The following is a 25,506-nucleotide window of genomic DNA, read 5'->3' on the forward strand; positions in this document are numbered from 1 at the left end:
AACTAACCAACCAACCAACCAACCAACCAACCAACTAACCAACCAACAAACCAACCAACCAACCAACTAACTCATGTGTTTAGATGTGCCTTGAGAACCCCGTTTTTGGCCTGTGAATCTGCTACACTGGTTTTCATTGGTAGTTGATCGTAACGTCCACATTAACCCTCTGTGTTTGCATATGTGAGTATTCATATTTACTTTGCGTGTTGACATTATGCCTTTACATTTACTGTTGCCTGAGATATTCCAACTGAGCCAACCTTCAACGTTAACACTGGCATCCTGAATTTACGTTTGTCCTGAGCGTTTTAGACCTACTCGTTAAACACTCACATTTACTCCATGTTTACATTTTTCCGGAGCATTTAGGCCCGCTCAACGTTGTTGTTTACCCGTGTTTACAAGTCCTTTGAAAATTCAGACGTCGCATTCTTTGAAATTTAACCCCAGATTCCACACGGTACAGCACAGCATTCTTGACAGGGATACGACCCTTAATTAATCACGACGGAACGACACTGATGACTTGGTCTTGTAGCCTATCCTACGACCCTTGAGCGCGACGGTACGACCCTTGGATACGATATGGCCTGGCCTTGTACCCTCACACCTCAAGGGATCAAGTTTAATATGATCACCCCGCCTCGTATCCCAGGGTCGTACCGTCGTACTCCAAAAAAAGACCGTAAGGTCGTGATACAGCGATTAACACTTAATTGAAATTACTGATGACCAAGAATTCATTTACCCTGTTCAGACCTGCTCGGAGGAACAAAGGAAAATAATCCCATAATTCCCCAGGTGAAGAGATGATGTAAAGTCATTGTCTGCTCTTTCTTGGATCAAAGACGCGTCACCTTTAATAATGCCGAAGGTTGAAACTCTAACCAGTTGGGGTAACATTAAAGGCTAATCATTTATTTCGTAACGTTTTGGTCCCGCGCCAATTTTCCCCAACATGGGCTGTTTGAAGTGATTACTCTTGCCGACTCGCTTCAGACCAGATGATATCTCCAAAGTAACACTGATTCGTTAACGAGTATTCTATATCAAGAGTTTTTTTTCCTTTCTTTTATGAATATCTGCAGCTTCGCATTGCCTCCCGTGTTTATAATAGATCATGAAGACAGAATATCAGATGGGACATCATTCTTTTTGAGAAGAGTAGAGCGAAATTCTTCTAGGAAATCTGTAGTTTTTATCTTTGTCGAGGCAGTTCCATGTGTTACGTGAGCCACTCTCAGGCGCTCGTTAACCGAGCTAATAGGGTCCGGGGGACGACAGGCCAGAGAGAGAGAGAGAGAGAGAGAGAGAGAGAGAGAGAGAGAGAGAGAGAGAGAGAGAGAGAGAGAGAGAGAGAGAAGAGAGAGGCTAGGCGAGCCTCATATGATCAACCCGTATCTCAGGGTGGTGTACTGAGGTCGTCGTCTTCGGCCGGACGCGGAGCGCTCACCGCCAGCGCACACCGACATCTTAAAAAAAGAAATAACACTGCCAGGCAAGCCCTCTTGACCAAGCTGGATATATGGTTCTACTGTTCTACAACACAACTCCTGGGTACATATAAACAAACCCCCTCCTCCTCCTCCGCCACTACCACCACACGAGCCACATTTTCATCCTGGAACATCGAGGAGCTGTGGTGGTGTGTTGGCCTTGACACTTGATCCATTAAGGATTGGGATCGAAGAAGCCCTTTCCTCCACACCCTGGCTCTTGGCCCTCCCCTCCGGCCACTACCTGATCGGAGGCAAGAGGACAGCGCTTTCAAGGAAGGTCTTTGTTGAGGTCTCCATAGCCTGATGAGCACAGTAGCCAGGCTATGATGGTGTTGAAAGGAGAGATAAGAAGAGGTCAGCGCTGTAGCCTTGCTAGAAGAGTAGTGAGGCGTTGTAGCCTAGCTAGGAAGAGTAGGACAGCGTTGTAGCCTAGCTAGGAACAGTAGCACGGCGTTGTAGCCTAGCTAAGAACAGTAGGACAGCGTTGTAGCCTTGCTAGGAAGAGTAGTGGGGCGTTGTAGCCTAGCTAGGAAGAGCAGCACGGCGTTGTAGCCTAGCTAGGAACAGCAGTACGGCGTTGTAGCCTTGCTAGGATAGTAGGACAGCGTTGTAGCCTTGCTAGGAACTGTAGCACACCGTTGTAGCCTAGCTAAGAACAGTAGGACGGCGTTGTAGCCTTGCTAGGATAGTAGGACAGCGTTTTAGCCTTGCTAGGAACTGTAGCACGGCATTGTAGCCTTGCTAGGAACAGTAGTACGGCGATAGCAGGACAGCGTAGTATCCTTGCTAGGAACTGTAGAACGGGGTTGTAGCATTGTGAGAGAACAGTAGGACCGTGTTGGAGCCTCGAACAGTCAAACGCTACTGTAGCCTAGCTAGAAACAGTAGCCAACGTTGCAACAGACTATAAGGATGCCGTTGTAGAGCAGCTTCGCAGCATAAACAGGTAGAGTAGACCAGCATTGTAGACTGACATGGGAGCGGCTTAACCTAACCAGGAACAAAACCTCAGCTTTGTAGCGTAACTAGGAATTAGTTAGCTAACGTAGCAGTCTATCTAGAAACACTATATACGTACACCTCTCCATTTATAAAAGAGTCTGTGTGAGTCAGGTAGTCCCTATCTGACCAAGAAGTCCCTCCGAAATGCGCAAGATAAAGGATAAGCACAGGAGTGGAAACATATGGAAGGAGACAATTAGAGACGGAGATGGAGGGAGCAAACACTGGTCCCGTACATGCAGGTGAGGGAAGAGACGTGCAGGTTAACCTTGTCTGGTGGCAACTGTATAATGTGAAAGTTCAGGCAAGCCAAGCCAGCCAGCGGGTGTCTGCCTTTCTCCCACTAGCAGGTAAACTCTCATGCATTTGCAAGCAACGTTCATGAAATATGTACATAAACATCGCCCCGCCACAGGCAGTTGGTATGCTGTCATATGTACACACCCACGAGCATATTGCTTAGCTCAAGCTTTCGAACACACACACACACACACACACCACATATTATTCTGTACCTATTCGCCTTTTCCCACTTCGTCGAGGTAGCGACAGGTACACATGACTGAGCATTTGACACAAAGTCCTTGCTTGGCCTCAATTCTCCCCCTTGTAGAAAGTTAATACAGGAGGAGAAGGATTTCCAGCCCTCTGTTACCATTCTTCCAACACGCATTAGGGACGTGGATGATATTCTTTCTCCTTGCTACCTGCTGGGACTGCTAGGATGGTCCTAGGTAATACCAGGACTCCGTAAAAATTGGTCCTGGGAGTAATTATGAATAAAGATAAATAGCAGGCCTGTATAACGCACTAAAACCGTGGATAACTAACTATTTACAGCAACAAAGTATAATGATAATAATAATAATAATAATAATAATAATAATAATAATAATAATGATAATGATTATAATAATGATAATAATAATGATAATAATAATAATAATAATAATAATGATAATAATAATAATAATAATAATAATAATAATAATAATAATAATAATAATGATAAAGATAACACTAAGATATATATAGCAGATGTAATTACACGAAAGTACACTTAGGACTTACCGTGTTTCAAGTATTTTCCTCGTGGATATCAGAAAATATTAATTCATGCGCATCACTGAGACCTGACCCCACTATATATATATATATATATATATATATATATATATATATATATATATATATATAGCAGTGTCCCCGACTCAGTGAGGATTGCTTGAGGATCAACTGCCTCATCAGCAAACATAAGTCTCTACCCGTCAGAAAACGAGTCTTTACGTCCCACTCAGACCCGACAGACTCCATGGCGTGTGTTGATCGCTTCAATATACGCCTTCAATTCTTCACCCCGCCGTCGCCGCCGGTGGCAACAACGTCGTTTCTTGTATCCTACATCGATCCATACATTCTATCCACCACACTGTACGCCTGGAGACATGCCTGTGCCACTACCGTGGCGATGAACGCCATTGCAGAAACGATATGACTTAATCCTCGCTTATCTTTCGTTGCCTACCTTCGTGAAGACAGTATTTTCAAGGTGTATTTGTTCTCTCACGAATCTGTAGTCATGTAGTCGCCATCCTCTCTCAGATTCATACACTTACGATGTAATGAATAATAAATATCAATGACACGTACAGAAATGTAGCGACTGTATTCATCCTCGTCAAATCTTCCCTGAAGCGCTGAGGGACACCCTTGTGCTCCGATAGCCTACTATTATTAGCCTTTAACAACTTGACCTTTCAGGGTTATGCGAAATGGCAGGCAGTAGGGTCGTCCCGTCGTGCTCAGAGGTCGTCATAGTCATTTTCATGAAGGTTTAAGTGAGTGTCGGGTGTCCTGATATGTTGGTCCGTGACAGCTACTCGGTCCTTTGGGGACGGACCCACTTCTCCCACCCAGGTTCCCTCACTGTTACTATGAGAGACGAGGCGTCAATAGCCTTCCAGGGAGAATTTTTATGGATCGTGTGTATTGGCTGGGTTTGTCTGGGTGGCAGTGGCAGCACGCTCCGTGTTATATGGATTTGCTCACTTTTATGCAGGAATGCTGGTCATCCAGCGACGCAGGCTCTGTTGCTTTTCGTGGAAGTTTTACGCTCAAGTCTTAGACAAAGTAACGAAATGAAGGTATTCATATTTCAACGTCTCTTCAGTATGTTTCTTGATGGTAATTCCTTTTCTTCCATATATATATACATATATATATATATATATATATATATATATATATATATATATATATATATATATATATATTTATTTATTTATTTATTTATTCATTTTGCTTTGTCGCTGTCTCCCGCGTTAGCGAGGTAGCGCAAGGAAACAGACGAAAGAATGGCCCAACCCACCCACATACACATGTATATACATACACGTCAACACATGCACATATACATACCTGTACATTTCAACGTATACATATATTTATCCATACACAGACATATACATATATACACATATACATAATTCATACTTGCAGCCTTCATTCATTCCCGTCGACACCCCGCCACACTTATGCCCAATCAAGATCGGGCCTTATATTAACTATACACACTTACTATTCATACAAAATGCCTAATGAATATCATGATATTACTTTCCTGTGTAGGAAAGACATTTGAACAGCGAGTCACCCCTGTTGACATCAGACAAGCATCCTTAATAGCCTCGCCATAACACCACTTGACATGTACTTGGACCGGCTTTGCTATTGTCGACCCAGCTCCCGAGCTCTTCGCTCCACTTTGACTGCCAATATGCCAATACGTTCCTTGTTAAAACTCACCAGACATATATGAGGTACTCGCATGTAACTAGTATATAAAAGTCCCATTTGTTGTTGACCTTGTCTTGAATTAGTTGAGATAAATAGAATACTATCGGTGCGCACGTATCGAATATATATATATATATATATATATATATATATATATATATATATATATATATATATATATATATATATATATATTATCCCTAGGGATAGGGGAGAAAGAATACTTCCCACGTATTCCCTGCGTGTCGTAGAAGGCGACTAAAAGGGGAGGGAGCGGGGGGCTGGAAATCCTCCCCTCTTGTTTTTTTTCTTTTATTTTCCAAAAGAAGGAACAGAGAAGGAGGCCAGGTGAGGATGTTCCCTCAGAGGTCCAGTCCTCTGTTCTTAATGCTACCTTACTAACGCGGGAAATGGCGAATAGTTTGAAAGAAAAGATATATATATATATATATATATATATATATATATATATATATATATATATAGAGAGAGAGAGAGAGAGAGAGAGAGAGAGAGAGAGAGAGAGAGAGAGAGAGAGAGAGAGAGAATTTCTCGCGAGCGTTTATGAAGCTGGACAAGGACAAGTTTAACTGTGAATTTGACTGAAACTCTGCGTGTTGTGAGGCCCACTTCCTGCACTGTCGTACTGCATTAATATCATAGTCACCTAAATGTCCATTTCTGTGGAACAAGCCATTTAATTGGATGGCGTTTAGGGATGATGATGATAATGGCTAGGAGGCATCCCTGGATGCATACGATGGGGTTGTTCAAAACAATAATGTCTCACTTCTCATTGAAATACAACCACAGTCATACAACCATAGGGTTTATTTTCTTACACATTACACATGTAAGTTCTCATAGGGCATAGGTCTAATTTGTTAAATATGTACAATTAGTGAGGAACGTCTTGAAAATAAACACATATAAAGTATGATTCTAAGTTAATATTAACGGTTTAGTTATGAGATAATTCATTGGCGTGGATTTCTGGTTCTAATCCTATAATACAGACCTTAACCTAATTACGCGGAAATGAGTGTTAATGGAATTGAATACGCAGTAAATTAACAGACAATAGATATTTGATCATGGTTTAGTGATCTCTGGTACATGTTTATCCTAGCTGTCACAGCAGGCAAGGTGTAGGAAGGACAACACACTGGAACATTGACAATACACAGATGACACCTCACTGTGTTCTCGAAGTTCATGTCCCCGCTCACCTGACATTGCGTGTCTCGACTCCCTCATCAAAATGTGACTTTTTTTTTCCTTGTGTGTGTGTATATATATATATATATATATATATATATATATATATATATATATATATGTTCATACTATTCGCCATTTCCCGCATATATATATATATATATATATATATATATATATTCCATTTGCCTTGATACGGATTTTATGTTAATGATTTGTGATCACAAGATAGCAATTACAGCAAGAACCACACACATACAGACATCTTGATTGTAATTCGTAATTTACTTAGGAGCAATTTTCCCGTACAAGTAAACCATAACTGATAAATCATATATGAACATGTAGGAAAATATATAAGGTATTTTCCGTTGTCAATTTGATATTCTACGTATACTGAATTTGTATATTTTTTTTGATAAAATGTTTTCAACATAAATGGTAAATCATTTACAATCATCTAAGAAAATACATATATAAGCATTTACCTTTGACAATTTGTTTTTTTTTTTCTACATATACTGAATTTATATCTTTCACTTTAATGTTTTCAAGTCGACTGTGTATTACCACATGTGCTTGTTTTTCAAATAATCAGCACTCACAGTATAATTCATATTATTGAAAACAGCCGTAGGGAAGTGTTAATGCGTCTGATTATCAAACGACATATTTAATGGCTGAATTAGTAATTGAACTGTTTGGGTATGTGTGTTGCAGCAATGGTCTCCATGCGAGAGATGTCCCAATAGCTATAGCAATATGTTATTTCATGTAATTGTACTGATTTTGAAGTGCTACATATCAGTTTAATATTTCTTTTTGTAATTTTCTGTCTGAACTATTTTGCCGTATCGTCATTGAATTTGTTATAATTATAGTACAGTTGTATGCAATATTGCAACGTATATCCTGGTGCATTATTTTCTGTGAGTTTTGTGCCTATTCTTCTCATGGTACGAGTGAAAACTAGGATCTAGTCTCCACCACTGTGGTCCTCCCCCGTGAGATACGGTTCTGCTTTACCTCATTAACTAATTAATCAATCAATTAGTCGCTCCGGTACGTGGTGTTGGAGAGCGGAAGTTCAGGGCGGAAGAGCGACCATAATTTCATGTTAAGGAAAATCAAACGTTTATTTATTTTCCCATGGAGAGATGGCGTCTTGTTTTGGATGTTTTTTTTTAATGTTTTTTTTTTTCTCTCTAACACTAAAGCAGTTCAATTGTGGTCTTGAGCCAGCCAGACCCTGAGGGTTAGGTTAAAGGGTATGAGGTGTTGATAATAATGTCTTTATCAAGGGTTGAAGATGGTGTTGCCTAAGTCGATGCTTTTGTTCAAAGTGAAGTTGACTTTATTTGAAGCGGAGATGAATTTGTGGAGGGTAAGTGCCTACAAATGTTGTTTGGTTGAGTTTTAGGCTAATGGTCATTCATGAGAGCAGTGTCAGGGTAGATTTACCTATAAGAAAAATCTTTTAACACCTTCAAATATAGAAGATGATTCTTAACCCAGAGGCCATATGTGTTTGGAGGGAGACACACACAGCCTGTGTTCGCTCGCTAGAGTCGGCGGCGCTCGTCTGGCTGACACAGATTTCTCAGTGTTAAGTAATGCCATAGACGTAAGACGGGCTCCCCTCTCAGAGTTCCAGGTACTTTACATATTAGATAGGTTTGAGTTGTAAGGTAGAACGTTATATAGACATAGAGGAGAGATGGACTAATGATTACGATATCGCAAAGTTAGAAAGCGCTGCAGGCATGGTGCTCCCCCCTTACAATTCGTGATTAAATTACAGTATTGACCTATTTTATCTTTTTTCCTTCAAGAGATATCACCACCATGAGTATTCAGTAGGTATGAGACACTGTGATGTTGGGGGAGAAAAATTATGATGCATTCCTACGTCACGTTGACGTCAACATATCAATAAATACATCTGCGACCTAAAATGTGCAAAGAACAATTGTCAATCTTTGAGATACGAAACCTCCGTTTTTAATAACTGCGATGTTGTAATAGGTATTTCACTGAGAAATAGATATTGATATGTGAATGTGTAAGCAACACTCGTGAGTGACCTCTCCGCGATTTTTCTTTATGTCCAATATATGTAACCGTTCCAGTGCTGTAGATTTCCCATTCTTTCGCGGATCATCTAGATATATATGATTATGTAACACATGTTACATAATCAAGGAAATATATGAGGAAGAAGCCAGGTATTAAGTAGAGAGTATAATGACCTGGTTGCCGCCCGTTGACCCCTGGAAACTCGATGCGCAACCTAACAACGCGCATTTCACACGAGAAAATAATAAAACTAATAGCTTCAGTTTTTACTTATATTATCAAAAGAGTAAAAGATTATTATAAGTATATATAAATAATGTCAATTTTACCAAAAACTTACAAAAGTGAGAATACTGCGTTACAGTAGTTTTCCTCGAGAAATGCAATCCAAACAAAATTAATGGCTAAGAAGGGAGTCCGAAGGTCCCGTTCGAAGATGTTTGTGAAAAATCGATAACTCGCTAGTTTTAATCTCGATTTACAGTATGTTGAAACTAAATTTCCCATTTTAAACACACACTGCACACGTAAAAGGAAAATATAAGTGATTTTGGAGGGATGAATGTGCAGAAATCAGTGAAGAGTTAGGGAGCGATCAGCAACGGGAAATGACAATTGACCGCCCGCATCATCATTGTCCCCTCGTCTTCTGATTTCTCTGGCCCCCGCCCCCACCAGCTCTACCAAAGATGGACAACAGTAAGTACTACCTTCACACTTGGGGTTGTTTATCGCTCCCCGGGCCAGGTAAGGGCTGTTGCAGCCCCACTGCCGTCTGGGATGTCCGTCAGAAACTTGGGGTCTGGTTCATCAATCAGGTTCGCCCCAGTTATGATGGTTGGCAGGGAATGGAGGTACTTTACCCTGAGTTAAGAGACAATAGGACTGATAGGGTAGTCTAGGAAGACTCTATTTTAGTGACTATGGAGTAATTTACTCAACCATATTGAAGGGAAGTTTGTGGATGAAGCGATGGAAAATGTTTCTGTCGTTGGGGGATTATTTGTTGATTTGAAGTTTACTCTACTGTCCTTGGTAATTGAAGTTTAAAAGTGATGTTTTATTGGACCTCTTAAGATTTGAGGGAATTACAAAGAAAAAAAAAAAAAATTCTTGCCTATGGCAGATTAGGAGTATCAATTGTATTAACCATAAAGTATGTATGGGGTTAAAACAGTCAAACCAAGTTAACCGTACCAAACCCTAAGTCAACCCCCTGGACCTAGCATATGGTAATGTAGCGCAAACTTCTCAGACAAAAATGTCATGAGAATGCCCACCAGGTATCTATGATAGGCTTTATGGTGATGCGTCTTTTACATCTAGCTATGTATCATTGATTATGTCGATGTTCATAGAACACGTAGACAATGCACAGTTCACTTCGCCAGGTTATGTTCTGAAAACAGTTTACCTCATTAGTCACTGTCGATGATGATTGCTGATAGATTAAAGGTTTTAAATGAATAGCTTGAACATAAACATGCTACCATCCTGCGAATGATTCAAATTCCTGCGTGCTCTATTTAGGGCTGCGCTTGTGCAAAAGAGGGCTTCTTTCCAGTATTAATCTATATGAAATTAATTTTACACTTTTATAACACTGAAAAAATGATGATTATAGCACTTCAAATAATTATTAAGAGAAAAATAATAATATAGTAAGCAGTGGGACACAACAAAAAATCAGAAAAAGTAATTGACTCATTGCTGAAGATTCTGACAATTTTTGCATAACTTGTTAGAATTTCTTTATGAAAATTAAGGATCCTCTTTTCACACATCAGAATAGATATTTTTTGTAATGTTTTTATTGCAACAACTTATCATCTTACGGAGTTGATAAATCTATTAATAAACTGCTGTAAGGAAAGTAAAGAATTACAAAAAACATTTAACTCCATAAAATGATAGAGATGAAATAGTGTATATTATTTGATGTTAAACAGCTGCAGTGAAAAATGCCTGTAACAAATTGTGGTTATGAATGTATGAGAAATACAGTTAACAGCTAATGTTATGGTCCATCACTTTGATTATTTACTGTTGTATTCCTCATTATTAATGTGGCAGAATTATCAAGTCTATTTTGTAATAAAAGTTGGTACTGGGTAATTATTTACTTTCCGTGTGCCACTTTAATGTTGGACTTTTGATGTATTATTCAATTTTTTCTACAAAAGGGTTGTTTCATGTATAGAAAAATTTTTAAGAGAACAAGAACATAGCAGTATTATGAATTTTCCAAAAATGAAAGTGAGTCTGGTGCATCTGATGACTACACCTTTCTCATTTTTTAATTTGTTAAGCTAATGTTCCTTGTCATTAAGTTGTAGTCCAAAGGAGCATCAATTTATAGTCCTATAAGAGTTTTTACATGTCTTTGATTATGATCATGAAGTTGATAAACACTAAATTGGTTTTAGTTTTAACACTTTTTTATGGAAATTAACTGTAAAATAGGGCACATACTTAAGTTTGGTTGCTTTACCTATGTTATTTCATTTATTTTTGTATACACCTTGTACCTTTCAGGTGCATAATGCATAGGTTGCTCCAAGAAATATTTTGAAATATTACATCTTGCCTCACATACTTGCTGTTTAATAGTATATGGGCAAGACAGATGTAGAATTTTAACCTTTTTGTCCTTCATGTCAGAGCAGTCTTTATGATAAAATCACATTGACTTTTATGTGAGAAACAGCAGAAACTGCGGACTACTACATGCTAGATGCTCAATGCCAGTTCACTTTAAATTCTTTAGATAGAAGTTTATAAGTTTGCTTTTCATTACATATTTTTTCACCCAGTGCAATGATTCCACAAGTTCTTGCGTGTTGTTAAAGATTTTTTCCCATCAAAACAGGATATGAAACATTCATTCATATTATTACAAACCAAACCTAGCTTCTCCTGATATCATGTCTCTTAGGCTGACTCGAGCTAGATTAGGTTTGGCTTGGTTTTCATGTTTGTATGGAATTTGCGAGTTATCCACAAATTTTTCTTGATCTTCACAGCCCTCACTAGTCTGATAATTGTAGGTTGGGGGCAGAGTGTGGTAATGCATTTCCTAGATGCTGAAGTCATCTTCCCATGTCAGATAGGGAGACTCACTGACACACTTACTCACACACTTTCAAGACAAGGGAAGAAAATCCAGTGAAGATTATATTTAGGGTGCTAATTCTTTGATGAATTGAATATTGCTGCATTCTAATCCCCGTACAAGATGAAAAAAACTTGCAGAATTCAAAAGTGTACAAAGATCTTACACATCAGATATTAATGTGGTATAGGGACTAGATTACTGGGAACAGCTGAAATCCCTGGGGCTGTACTTCCTGGGGTGCAGAAAGGAGAGGTATATCATCATCTATACTGGAAAATCCTAGAAGGAATGGCTCCCAACTTATATTTGGGAGTAACATCTTACTGCCACGGCAGGCAGGGAAGATTTTGTAAAATTCTTCCCCTGAAATCCAAAGTTGCGATATGCACAAAAAGAGAGAGCACTGTAAACATCCAGGGCCCAAGATTTAACACTGTGTCTGCTGTCATCAGAAACCCCATGCAATGTGCAGTAGAGAAGTGAGGGCTGTGAGCTTGAGGGTTGCTGTTTCCAGCTCGATCAACTTATGACCCAACCCAATAGCCTGGGTTCAACCCGAGAATGGGGGGGGGGATGGGGTTAGAAGACTCTAAAGACTTCACCAAAAATTCACATAAATCTACTTGATATTTGGTGAGAAAGAGTAACTTGCTCGGCAGACAAAAACATGCATCAATCATGGCCATCTTAGAAAGAATTAAGTTTGAGAAAAAGAATGTAGAAAAAATTAGTCTGAGCTCCTCAGGTGTTTGTAGACCTCTTTCTTGGAGGTGGAAATGTTTTAGGAAGAGGAATCCTGAAATGACTGTGGAGAATTCCTCATGTGGCTAAGTGGTTGTTGCAAATATTGAGAAATGGACAAATTTGAGAGATGAGGTATAATCCAGATTTACAACGAGTTTGTTCCAATTTTGTGATTCTCTTTTATGTTGTAGGGGCTTTATATAATTTATGTAATTTTCCAAAAGAAGGAATTGAGAAGGTGGCCAAGTGAGGATATTCCCTCAAAGGCTCAATCCTCTGTTCTTAACGCCATCTCACTAATGTGGGAATTGGCAAATAGTATAAATCTTTTTTTTTCACTTTGTCGCTGTCTCCCTCGTTAGTGAGGTAGTGATGAAAAAAATATATATATATATATATTCATTCCTGTCGCCACCCCGCTACACATGAAATGACAACACCCTCCCCCTGCATGTGTGCGAGGTAGTGCTAGAAAAAGACAACAAAGGCCACATTCGTTCACATTCAGTCTCTAGCTGTCATGTATAATGCACCGAAACCACAGCTCCCCACAAAACTTTCCATGGTTTATTCCAGATGCTTCACATGCCCTGGTTCAATCCATTGACAGCACGTCGATCCCGGTATACCACATCGTTCCAATTCACTATTCCTTGCACGCCTTTCACCCACCTGCATGTTCAGGCCCCGATCACTCAAAATCTTTTTCACTCCATCTTTCCACCTCCAATTTGGTCTCCTACTTCTCCTCGTTCCCTCCACCTGACACATATATCCTCTTTGTCAATCTTTCCTCACTCATTCTCTCCATGTGACCAAACCATTTCAAAACACCCTCTTCTGCTCTCTCAACCACACTCTTTTCATTACCACACATCTCTCTTACCCTTTCATTACTTACTCGATCAAACCACCTCACACCACATATATTTATGCTGTCTCAGCTAACTAGAAAATAAGTAGAGGGCTTTGAAGATGAGGGAAAATATTGGATTAATGAAAGAAAAATGATAAAAAATGTACAGAATTTGAGAAAATCTCTTAATTTTTTAGGAGCTAAGATATAACTTCATTCTGATGTTGTACAGTTGGAAAAAATATATCACTTTTATTGCCATCTACAGTATATTTGGTGTAGATGTATGATCAAACTTGTGGACTTTTGTCTGTGAATGGAGCTTCCAGCATAAAAGAATGTGTGCATATATACTGTAGGGAATATTTTGTAGAGCATTCTCATCAGAAAGTACATGAAATCACTCTTGTAATGGATTTTGTTTTCATTTTTGGAATTACAGAGAAGTAATCTAAAAGAATATCTATTAGAATAGTGAAATGAGAACACTAAATTGTCTTTCATTGGTTAAACCAACCTTTCAGAACAAACTAGTTTGTATGCTTAAGTTACTTTTACTATGGACCTAAGGTGCTTTCTTACCAAGATCTTTGACATATGCTCTGTCTTATGTCTAACATAAAGAATTCTGGTAAATTGAGCAAAATTTTTAAGGTTTTGTTTCTGGCTATTTTATTTCTAGAATTTGTTAGTCTATGTACCTTTTAATGGAGATGTATCTGGTGCATAAAGTGAGCTTTTACATCATGAAAGTCCCATAATCAAACCCATCTCTGCAGTTTTAGTTAGGAACTTTGACATTTTTGAACCTCATAATGATATTTTTTTTTCTTTTCACTAGTCTGGTACAATACTAAGAAAGTTATGATTATTTACATTTCAGTTGTACTGTAATTTGGGTTTTTGTTTACCAAAAAGGAAAGCCTATTGTGTTTAGAGAAAATTCTATGCCAAATAGTGCTAATTCAGTCTTTCAGGTTTTTCATGTTTGGAAGTACTTATATTGACAGTTATTTCAGCAGCAAGTCATTTGGCTTCCTTGTGAAAAGAATATGTAGGTGATATTCTGCGACTGATATCACCATAAGTGAGAAATGACTCATGACAAGACCACATCATCATCAGCAGATGAAAAAGGGCACAGCAATATTGAGGGCCTTTTTGCCCTAAAGGAGCCCATCTTACCTTGCTCCCATGTGGAGCACAGCCTCAAAGCTGTAAGAATCCCATTAAAGGGGTCTTGGGGTTACAGAATAATGATAATAAAAAAGGATATGTAAGCTCTTCTATATCTGTGGTCAGACAGCCAAAATGTATACTCTTATTTTTTGAAAAGATGAAAATCACTAAAGGTAAGACCTCTTATGAACTGACAGTAATCAGTAGCCAGAGTAAACTTTGCTATTGCATTGTGCAAGGAAGAGTCTAGTTTTAGTAATTAAACTGAAACATCTGCAAGTTAGAATTAAGCATTTAATGTTTTTTTCACTCAATTTTGATATTCCCTATTTCTATAGTTGTATTTGTAGGTAACACATTTTTAGCTGTAGTTGCTTGTGTTTAAGAAATACGAGATATACTTTTCAGATTCATTTGACATTTACATAGTAACACTCACAAGCCCACAGGTGAAGAGACTTTAGTGTATTATGTAATAACTATGCTTATTCCATATTTTTTGATATACCCTTAGAGTACTCTAACAGAATGTTACTTGAAATTATGATCTTTCTCTTTGATACAAATCTTGGATGAAAACCAATTAGAGTTCTTCTTTTCACTACATAAGTCTATGAAACATACAGCCTTTTGGCAAGTTACAGTTTACCAATATGCTAGTCATGTCAAAGGTCTCTGGTTATGTTAGTTCTTTCCAGTTAATAATTTATTTGTTTTGATTGGTCTAAATTTATGTGAATTGTGCTAACATATGTTATTTAACTAACATATGTTAACAAAAACTCACTCTTGTTTCTCTCTTCAGTGATATACTCCCAGATCACATCCCTTTAGAAACACAAAACTGACATAAGATTTTCACATGATTATGACTCAAAAAGTACTAAATAAACACCCTAGCCCAATCTTAAGCTTCACATTGCCAGACATAAACCTATATGAAACTACACTTCCCAGACAGCATGAATTACATTTCCTTGTCTCCTGTGTAGACGCTACCCATCAGTTTAACATTACAAACAGTGTTTCAACATAGTGCATTACTTATCTTGCTCACAGAACAGCTTCCATGCTGAAGACACTGATCACCTACCCCTCAGTTGTCCTTGTTTCAAAATAGACAGACATGTAATGCCAACCTACTTCTTGACTTCTGGTCATGCCCAGTAGGCATGTTTATCTTCCTGAGTGCTGTGGGTCCAGGGGCAGGAAGGTAAGGTAAGGTAAGGTATACTGAAAGTATACTAGATAGTTTTTGTTCCTGGAGACTCGCCTTTTTCATCGTAAAAGTTTGTAATGAGTTTGATATTTTCTAGATGCATGATTTCTGAATTTTCACTCCATTGTATAATAAATATTTTTTCTTATGAATTTTCAGCTCTGTTTTATCATTCTGCAGCAAAATTGTGAAATTTGGCTGTGTAGTTTAATGATATATGTAATCAGTGTCATGGCTCAAGATGGCTGTACATTATGAGTAATCTTAACACTTTCATGAGATAGCCTTCAGTTGCTGTTAATATGTAACAGCTTGCATAAAGGTTATGTGAAAACCGTACGAGATTTGTATATATGATTTGAATACTCTATGGTTTACATTTAACCATTGCACTGTTTTTCTCTTATGTACTTGTTATCAGTTGCAAAACCCTTGATATATTTATTGTTTATATTGTTCAAATTTTTCCTGTGGAACAGAAACCCGAGATTTTGTGGAGCAGAATAGTGTGGCCAAAACTACAGCATAGAAATGCAGGTTTGGTATGGCTGAGTTGAGAGATGGCCATTTTGTATATGTGGTATTGTAAATCTTTGTTGAGTGAGGAGTGGTGCTTTAGATATTACATACAAATCTCTGAATGAATTTTTCAGTAAAGCACATGATGAATGTAGTGCTTTGTGTTAGCTACTTACAAGACCCAAATTCTGTTCCTGTTGCTTGGAAGGGGTAGCACTGTGTTGTTTCCAGCATTATGCTCAGAGCTGATTACTCTGTCATCATGAGGCCTTAGATTAATCTAAGTGCTTCTTTCCCGGGACAGTGCTTTCCCATAATAGGCAAATGTTTGCTCAAGAGTCTAACATTGTATGAGGCATAGGTTTGATAGGTGCAGGAACATTGGATGTCTTTTTAAGAATTTCTTTTATTTTGAAGAATGGATTTCATCATTTTGAAATAGTATATTGTTTAGAGCTGCATTATTTTATGTAGAGTTTAGCATTAGATACTTTTGAGGGATTAAGAGGTTAGAATCCTCAGTCTTGATGGTTTTATCCTTTAATCTGAAACTCATCCTTGTTTGTTGACAGTAGCGCTTATCCTTGCGTATGTAGGTGATATGGAATAATTTTAGATGAGTTATAGTATATAACCTTTAGATTGTGAATGCACATGTACTGTTATAGATGTATTGCTTCTAAAATTCTGATTTTACATGAGCTTTTACACATTATATGCTTATGCTTGACTAATGTTGGCCCCTGTATTACAGCAGACCCAAGACAGTCACCAGAACCTCAGGTTCCTAGTGAATCCAAAGATGAAACGTCGCCTGACACCAAAGATGATGTAGCCTCCCTGGCTGCTGACCGGCTCTCCTTGCACAGCATTCCTAGCATAGACCGCAGTGATGGTACTGCTAGTCCTGATGCTTCTACAAATGTCCCCAACCTGGCTCACACTCCACCAAACTCACCAAAAACACCCATTCTCACCCACACCCCTCCCCCAGTACCATCCACGAATCCATCCCCCCGTCCAGCATCCACCTCATCTGCCAAGCCATCAATAGAAGCCATGGGTTCCAGTCAGAGTCAGAGTGAACCTCCGTCCCCAGGGCTATCAAGCCAACACTCTGGTCAGGATGATTCCCATGACACAGATGATCCTCCACCTCCTCCTGCACCACCTCCCCCCAGCTCCGACGCTGCATTGCATGCTGCTTATGGCAGTAGCCCTCCCTCCATCTCTGGGATGTATACTGGTGTTGGGGGCCTATACAGTGGCAGTCACCCTTCATCAGGTATCTACAGTGGCTCTGCTTCTCTTGGAAGTATATATGGCAGTACTGGACCACCACCTGTGCCTCCTCCACCACTTGAGGAAACTGGGGCTGTTGGGGGAATCCACCATCGCAGAGAGCATTCCCTCAATTCCATACACTCCATACATTCAGTAAATTCATTCAAGGAGTTCTATGATAAGTCCACACTCAACCAATTCATCTCCACATCTCCTAAATTGTCCAATAGGTATGTAGAAGTTTGCTGTAGTTTTGTCTCATAATACCGCTCTTGTTGTCCAACCTCTATATCCTGTTTCATTTTGTCCCCAAGATTTGTTACTACATAGAAATAAGTTTTAAGTTTTTCATTTGTGACCTGATTAGTAGTATTTATATAACTTTTGTCTTGATACTATTAGCTCATGTTAATTTATAGCTCATGTTAATTTTTATAATTTTATAAAGAGGCACTTTTTTTTAATCCCTTACTGTATTGAGGCAGTAGGAGGCTGTGTTCAGCCCAGTTTCTTAGTATAGTATACATTTGGATATTAAACATTTGGAAATTGGAAACTCTACAACACTGAATGTTTACATTCCTTTTAATTTTTTCTGTGCTGTATGATGTGTCTCTTATTACGGCAGAATGGTTGATATGAAATCTTGATCATTGTCTTCGAAAACACCAAGTGATGATATAGAGTTTGATTTAGTCAGAATCGGAGATATGTTAGGCTGCAGTTAATCTATATTTGTGTGATAGTATGTTGACCACTCCAAGTCATTCAATGTGGCACTTTTTTTTGTCACATCACTTTGTGTTAGCTTAACTAATGTACCCTTTTGTGCCCACTGTAGCCTTGTGCAGTGGCCCTGTGTTGTAGGTGTTTACATGTTGCTTATAAAGGACCTCATTTAAGATATTTGAAATCCTGTTTATCCTTATGTATGTGTATTTGTGTTACAGGAGTCTGCCCACTTGAGGTTATACTGCAGATGAAAAGCCACCTTTAGTGGCTGTACCATCAACATTTAACAAAATAAAGTACAGTCTAGTAAAAATTCTTGTCTCAGAGGAGTCCATCCTATTTCTGTTACTGAGTGTAGTGAAACCTTGAAACTGCAAGAGCCCCTTGAAAAGGGGTCCTAAGGTGACATCAGGACCCTTTCAGATTGGGATTCTGGGATAATTAAATCAAACAAATGAATATTTGCATATATTTGGCACTAAGCTAGAAAGTGAGGGAAAACCACTTGCTGTCATCTGTACTTTAGTAGTGTAACAAGCCCCCTTGATGCCAGAGCTACAGTCACTTGTTAGTATTTTATATGAATGTGCTTATACTTGGATTATCTGGGCCTACATGGGGATTTTGTTATGTTTAGGCAATCAGGAGCTTGTTAAGTGGCTTCATTTCATAGCCTCCATACCCTTAGGTATGTAGGATTCCAGTATTTAGTAGCTTTTTTAGAGGTGTGGATATAGAGATTGGGCCAGGTGCAAGCATAGGCCTCTTCCATGTCTCTAGGGCTTCACAGAGAATCAGAGAGGCATCTCTTGACAGGGAGGCTCTGCACTTTGTCACTTAAAATCTCCTCCATGGCTAAGCATGACAGAATTCCCGTATATTCCTAAAGAATCCAAATACGAGGACATTTACAAAAAATACTAATAACAAGGGACTGAGTAACTCTACAGTCAAGAAACTTGTTATGCTACTGAAGCATAAATGACCACCTATGGCTTCTCATTCCTTTCTAGATTTGTGCCAAACACATGCACATATTTTGAGTGACAGTAGGTTATGACACTATCGGTATCTTTTGACTTGCTACTGCAGAAAATCGAGTATGGATATCATGGGCTAATGTTACAGATGTGGCTGTAGGTTGGGCCACCAAACTCATTTTTCTGATGATTATTAGGTCAGATGAGGTCACCCACTGTGACCTACCACCAAGTCAGGATGTCTGTAAGGTAACAGTTTGTGGAGCGACAGTGGGTCACTTCATGTTCAATTATTTCATTTGATTACCCAAGAACTCCTTTCTTAAATGGTCCTGATGTTATGCAAGCATCCCCTTTCTAGGAGCTCTTGCAGCTCCTGGTTGCTCTATAATCTGTGGCCAGAACTTTGTAATCCACTCTTGGAATTTTATATCTGTTGTACAATACTGTGACTAAATGCTGCTTGATACACAAAGGCTCTTACAAATTCTTGTTTCTCATAGTAATTGGAAAAGGCTTTTTCCGTGGCTGTTTCCAGAGGCCTTTCTTTCCATGCCTCATATCACTAAGGATTATGCAATGCTTGGACTGATGACCGAACAAGATAAGACACACTGTCATTAGAAATTTTGATTTGTGAGGAGAGTTTCAAATGGATCCTCTTCTTAGGAGTGGCATCCTAGATGGATCTGTTTGCCACCAGAACCTGTGCAGTATTAATGACATAAGTATGTTTGACTTAAGATATGTGGGGCGCAAGTATGTTCGACTTAAGATATGTGGGCTCTTAAGTTGACTCCTGTCTTTGGGTTGGAGTTATTGGAACCAGATTTAGTTTTTTCTCCCTGTAGATCTTCAAGGAAAAGTTTTTTAATACTAGTGTTTTTCTTGGGTTTAGTAACAGTGGCAACCCTAAAGTGGGAAAAACAACCTTGGTGCCGGAGACTCATTCATCTTTGCCTTAATCCTTGGTTAATACCTCTGTTTTTTGTCCCACCCTCAACTTTTTCTCTTGACCCGAACTTAAAGTATCTCTGATTCTGGAATTTACATGTATGGATTTTCCCAGATCCTTTAAGCAGGGAATTGAGGAACACCTGACAGATGACATATATTTAACATTTACCATTGTACTAGAAGACAGTTTTGTACCAGTTGGTCTGGAAAACTTTCACACCTTCCATGAAGTATTTGATATCTTGGATGTGATGCTTTATGTTTTTAGAATGATCTATCCTGTACCATGACAAGAATAAGGATTGTTCCATTGTTGCCTCTTATATGTGTTGCCCATAACATCCCTTTAACTATTTGTTTTACATTAATCTAAAAGTGGAAGCTTTCAAAAGTCCTAGACTTTGTACAACCTAATAGTTTTCCTAGAATTTTATATCCCTAATGTTTTCTTGTGAAAACTCTATCCCTCTCTTTACATCTGTTGGATGGCAGTGTCTTATGGGTTAAGATAAACTAAACCTTAGATTTTCTCTAAGAATGAAACTATGTTATTGGATTTAGATATGGTCATTTGTCATCCACTCTTGTAAGACCTCATGAAGATTGCATCATGCATTATGCTCAGTTTAATTTCTTATGTGTACTTGTGGACTTCACCAAAGATTATTTAGGTGACCATTTGATTGTGTACCCAGGAACCTTGAAATCTCTTGGCAAGGAATATTTCTATGTAGATAAAGAAAACTTCTTTTTATTGGTGCAACCTGGGCTGCACTTTTGAGCACATGACCTGAGAAAGGTGGCCTCTACCTTAGCCTTCCTCTAGAATCTTTCTTTGGAGGAAATTGAGAAAAGGGATCTTTAGTATTCATTGTCCACCTTCATCAGACAGTACCTTGGTTTTAACATTGTGGGTCTCTTGTAGGTTTGCCATGTGTGGGACAAGAGATGTCCCCTTCAGGGAAGACAGATTCCAAAGTGCTCATTTAAAGTTACTTATATTTCTTAAGGTTTGATCTTCTTAATTGGAATATTTTTCTAAGCTCTCCTTGTTTGTATGCATTTGTGCTTATGGGACAGACTGCTGAGTAAAGAAATGCAGGTTTAAAGAAATTGAAAACCTTTTCTTTCTCAGACAGTGTTAGTGAGCATTTTTCATCTGGTTTTCTTAAACTGTGCTTGTTTCCCAATTTTTTTGGAATATTTATGGTCACCAAGTTTGGATTGACACCAGTTATCTGCAGATTTCAGCTGGTAAGCTGCTGGAAGTAGAAGTAAGTGGGTTGATGACATCCCAGTGATGGTTGCTTATTGGCCATGGGCAGGTCAGAAAAGACTGATCTTACTGAAAGGGTAAGGAAGACCAGTGCTTCCTCATGGAAAGTACTGGGGGTTGGAAGGTCCTGACCCTGATTCTCATAGAGATATATTGGATGGTCTCTCATGCTCATGGGACACCACCTCAGAGAGGAAAGGTTTTTCAGTTTTCAAAACGCAACATTTCTCTCCTTGTTATTTTAGTGCTGTACCCTCTATTTCTTTTTCACTCTCTCATATTAGGGTATCAGTATCATTAACATTAAGCTTCTATTATGAAAAGCTATTGTCAGAAGTTCACGGAATATATCTTGTCATGCTTATGCCAACTTGTTTCGCAATCTTAATTTCCATCTAAATTTTGTTTTGCAAGTCCATGATTGTAACTTATTAAGGAGTGGAGTTACTCAGAAGTATTGCATGCTTCCCAATTATATACCTTACATTACTCTACTGTACCGTACCTTCTTTTCCCAGGAACCCCTCTATAGGGTCTCCTGCAGCACTTAGAAAGTTAGCAACATCCAAAGGATGGGATCACAGACCATATGGAGTGATGATGTGTATACAGTATTTAGTATATTTACAATTGATATATGTATTTGGTGTACTTACAAGTGATATTGAAATATTTGGTGGGGTAAGTGTTAGAGCTTGTTTAAGTTTTAGGAAAAGAGGAAACTAGGTTTACAAAAGAAGTGTTGAAAGTGAGTGAGCTTAGAAAAAAGGCCTATGTTCCAAGATACCAAGGGAGATTTAGTGAAGAGCAGTATTGAGAGAGTATAGATAACTAGGGGAATTAAAGAGGATTGGAAGGTATTTAGTTAAGCATAGCTTAATTTTGCAGGTGATGTATGTAGCATTTGGAAGTTGGGAAGTGGGCTTATGAGGAAAGTTAGTGAGTGGTGGGTAGATGAAGTTAGATTACTTGTGAAAAAGACAAGAAAAGTATATGAATGGTATTTGTTGGGATGGAGTGTAAGGGATTGGAAGGTGTACAGGAGAGAGTGGCAGGAGGATGAGAGAAAAGTATGGAAGCTGAAGAAGTGGGTATATGAGAGATTGTCTTGATATTGATGAATTGTGATAATAAGAAAATGTTTTGGAAGGAGTTGAATAGTGTGTGGAGAACAAAGAAACAAATGGAAGTGAAAGTGAGGGTAGAAGATGAGGAAGAGTTAACAGGTAAAGAAGAGGTGCAAAACAGATAGAGTGAGTACTTTGAAGAATTTTGGATAGATGACAGGGTGGCATATTTGGTGTGCATATGGGATGAAGTGGCATCTGAAGTTAGAGTTCTGATGAATTGTTTGGTTTGCTAGTGGTTGTGGGATATGAATCTAAGATTATTTTGCAATGATTTGTTTATAGGATGCATAATGATTAAAATGCCTAATAGTACCTTCTTGAGTATTAGTGAAAGAGAAGAGAGAGGCATTTGGACGATTTTTGCAGGGAAAAAATGCAATTGAGTGGGAGAAGTATAAAAGAAAGAGACAGGAGGTCAAGAGAAAGGTGCAAGAGGTGAAAAAAAGGGCAAATGAGAGTTGGGGTGAGAGACTATCAGTAAATTTTAGGGAGAATAAAAAGATGTTCTGGAAGGAGGTAAATAGGGTGCGTAAGACAAGGGAGCAAATGGGAACTTCAGTGAAGGGCGTAAATGGGGAGGTGATAACAAGTAGCGGTGATGTGAGAAGGAGATGGAATGAGTATTTTGAAGGTTTGTTGAATGTGTCTGATGACAGAGTGGCAGATATAGGGTGTTTTGGTCGAGGTGGTGTGCAAAGTGAGAGGGTTAGGGAAAATGATTTGGTAAACAGAGAAGAGGTAGTAAAAGCTTTGCGGAAGATGAAAGCCGGCAAGGCAGCAGGTTTGGATGGTATTGCAGTGGAATTTATTAAGAAAGGGGGTGACTGTATTGTTGACTGGTTGGTAAGGTTATTTAATGTATGTATGACTCATGGTGAGGTGCCTGAGGATTGGCGGAATGCGTGCATAGTGCCATTGTACAAAGGCAAAGGGGATAAGAGTGAGTGCTCAAATTACAGAGGTATAAGTTTGTTGAGTATTCCTGGTAAATTATATGGGAGGGTATTGATTGAGAGGGTGAAGGCATGTACAGAGCATCAGATTGGGGAAGAGCAGTGCGGTTTCAGAAGTGGTAGAGGATGTGTGGATCAGGTGTTTGCTTTGAAGAATGTATGTGAGAAATACTTAGAAAAGCAAAGGGATTTGTATGTAGCATTTATGGATCTGGAGAAGGCATATGATAGAGTTGATAGAGATGCTCTGTGGAAGGTATTAAGAATATATGGTGTGGGAGACAAATTGTTAGAAGCAGTGAAAAGTTTTTATCGAGGATGTAAGGCATGTGTACGTGTAGGAAGAGAGGAAAGTGATTGGTTCTCAGTGAATGTAGGTTTGCGGCAGGGGTGTGTGATGTCTCCATGGTTGTTTAATTTGTTTATGGATGGGGTTGTAAAGGAGGTAAATGCAAGAGTCCTGGAAAGAGGGGCAAGTATGAAGTCTGTTGGGGATGAGAGAGCTTGGGAAGTGAGTCAATTGTTGTTCGCTGATGATACAGCGCTGGTGGCTGATTCATGTGAGAAACTGCAGAAGCTGGTGACTGAGTTTGGTAAAGTGTGTGGAAGAAGAAAGTTGAGAGTAAATGTGAATAAGAGCAAGGTTATTAGGTACAGTAGGGGTGAGGGTCAAGTCAATTGGGAGGTGAGTTTGAATGGAGAAAAACTGGAGGAAGTGAAGTGTTTTAGATATCTGGGAGTGGATCTGTCAGCGGATGGAACCATGGAAGCGGAAGTGGATCATAGGGTGGGGGAGGGGGCGAAAATTTTGGGAGCCTTGAAAAATGTGTGGAAGTCGAGAACATTATCTCGGAAAGCAAAAATGGGTATGTTTGAGGGAATAGTGGTACCAACAATGCTGTATGGTTGCGAGGCGTGGGCTATGGATAGAGATGTGCGCAGGAGGATGGATGTGCTGGAAATGAGATGTTTGAGGACAATGTGTGGTGTGAGGTGGTTTGAGCGAGTAAGTAACGTAAGGGTAAGAGAGATGTGTGGAAATAAAAAGAGCGTGGTTGAGAGAGCAGAAGAGGGTGTTTTGAAATGGTTTGGGCACATGGAGAGAATGAGTGAGGAGAGATTGACCAAGAGGATATATGTGTCGGAGGTGGAGGGAACGAGGAGAAGAGGGAGACCAAATTGGAGGTGGAAAGATGGAGTGAAAAAGATTTTGTGTGATCGGGGCCTGAACATGCAGGAGGGTGAAAGGAGGGCAAGAAATAGAGTGAATTGGAGTCATGTGGTATACAGGGGTTGACGTGCTGTCAGTGGATTGAAGCAAGGCATGTGAAGCGTCTGGGGTAAACCATGGAAAGCTGTGTAGGTATGTATATTTGCGTGTGTGGACGTGTGTATGTACATGTGTATGGGGGGGGGGGGCCATTTCTTTCGTCTGTTTCCTTGCGCTACCTCGCAAACGCGGGAGACAGCGACAAAGTATAAAAAAAAAAAAAAAAAAAAAAAAAAAAGTACCTTCTTGAAGTATTTTATGATTAAAGTAAAAGAATATTGTATATAGTGGATAAAAGGTATGAAAACATGATGTCCATTACAATCTGTCTGCCAATGGATGAGTGACAAATAGAATTGTGTTTAATCAGTGGGTATGGAATTCAAATCTAAAATTTTTTTCTGGAAGATCATTATGAAATGCATGGTGACCTAATAGCCAAACAAAATCATGAAATATTTTATAAGGTAGTGCTACCTTGTGTGTTCGCGGGGGAAGGGGGTGCTGTTTCATGTGTGGCGAGGTGGCAACCTGAATGGATGAAGGCAGCAAGTATGAATATGGACATGTGTATATATGTATATCTCTGTGTATGTATATGTATGTATGCGTTGAAATGTATAGGTATGTGTATGTGCATGTGTGGGAGTTTATGTATATGCATATGTATGTAGGTGGGTTGGGCCATTCTTTTGTCT

General features: G+C 39.0%; 1 protein-coding gene across 14 annotated transcripts in view; it reads left to right on the top strand.

Annotated features, from left to right (window-relative positions):
* Positions 1–8,994: 8,994 nt before the first annotated feature.
* The window catches only part of pyd (zonula occludens-like protein polychaetoid), a 430,922-nt gene continuing 414,410 nt past the window's right edge, over positions 8,995–25,506 (top strand). For 13 of the 14 annotated variants that reach the window (XM_071658228.1, XM_071658232.1, XM_071658225.1 and 10 more), the window contains exons 1-2: positions 8,995–9,293; positions 16,981–17,740. In XM_071658228.1, coding sequence (XP_071514329.1) covers positions 9,284–9,293; positions 16,981–17,740 — 770 coding nt within the window. In that variant the 5' untranslated portion in view covers positions 8,995–9,283. Of the gene's footprint in view, positions 9,294–16,186; positions 16,245–16,980; positions 17,741–25,506 lie in introns of all 14 variants that reach the window. The other variant, XM_071658242.1, reaches the window with a different exon arrangement.

This window comes from Panulirus ornatus, chromosome 66 (assembly GCF_036320965.1).
Source record: "Panulirus ornatus isolate Po-2019 chromosome 66, ASM3632096v1, whole genome shotgun sequence".
Classification (NCBI taxonomy): domain Eukaryota; kingdom Metazoa; phylum Arthropoda; class Malacostraca; order Decapoda; family Palinuridae; genus Panulirus; species Panulirus ornatus.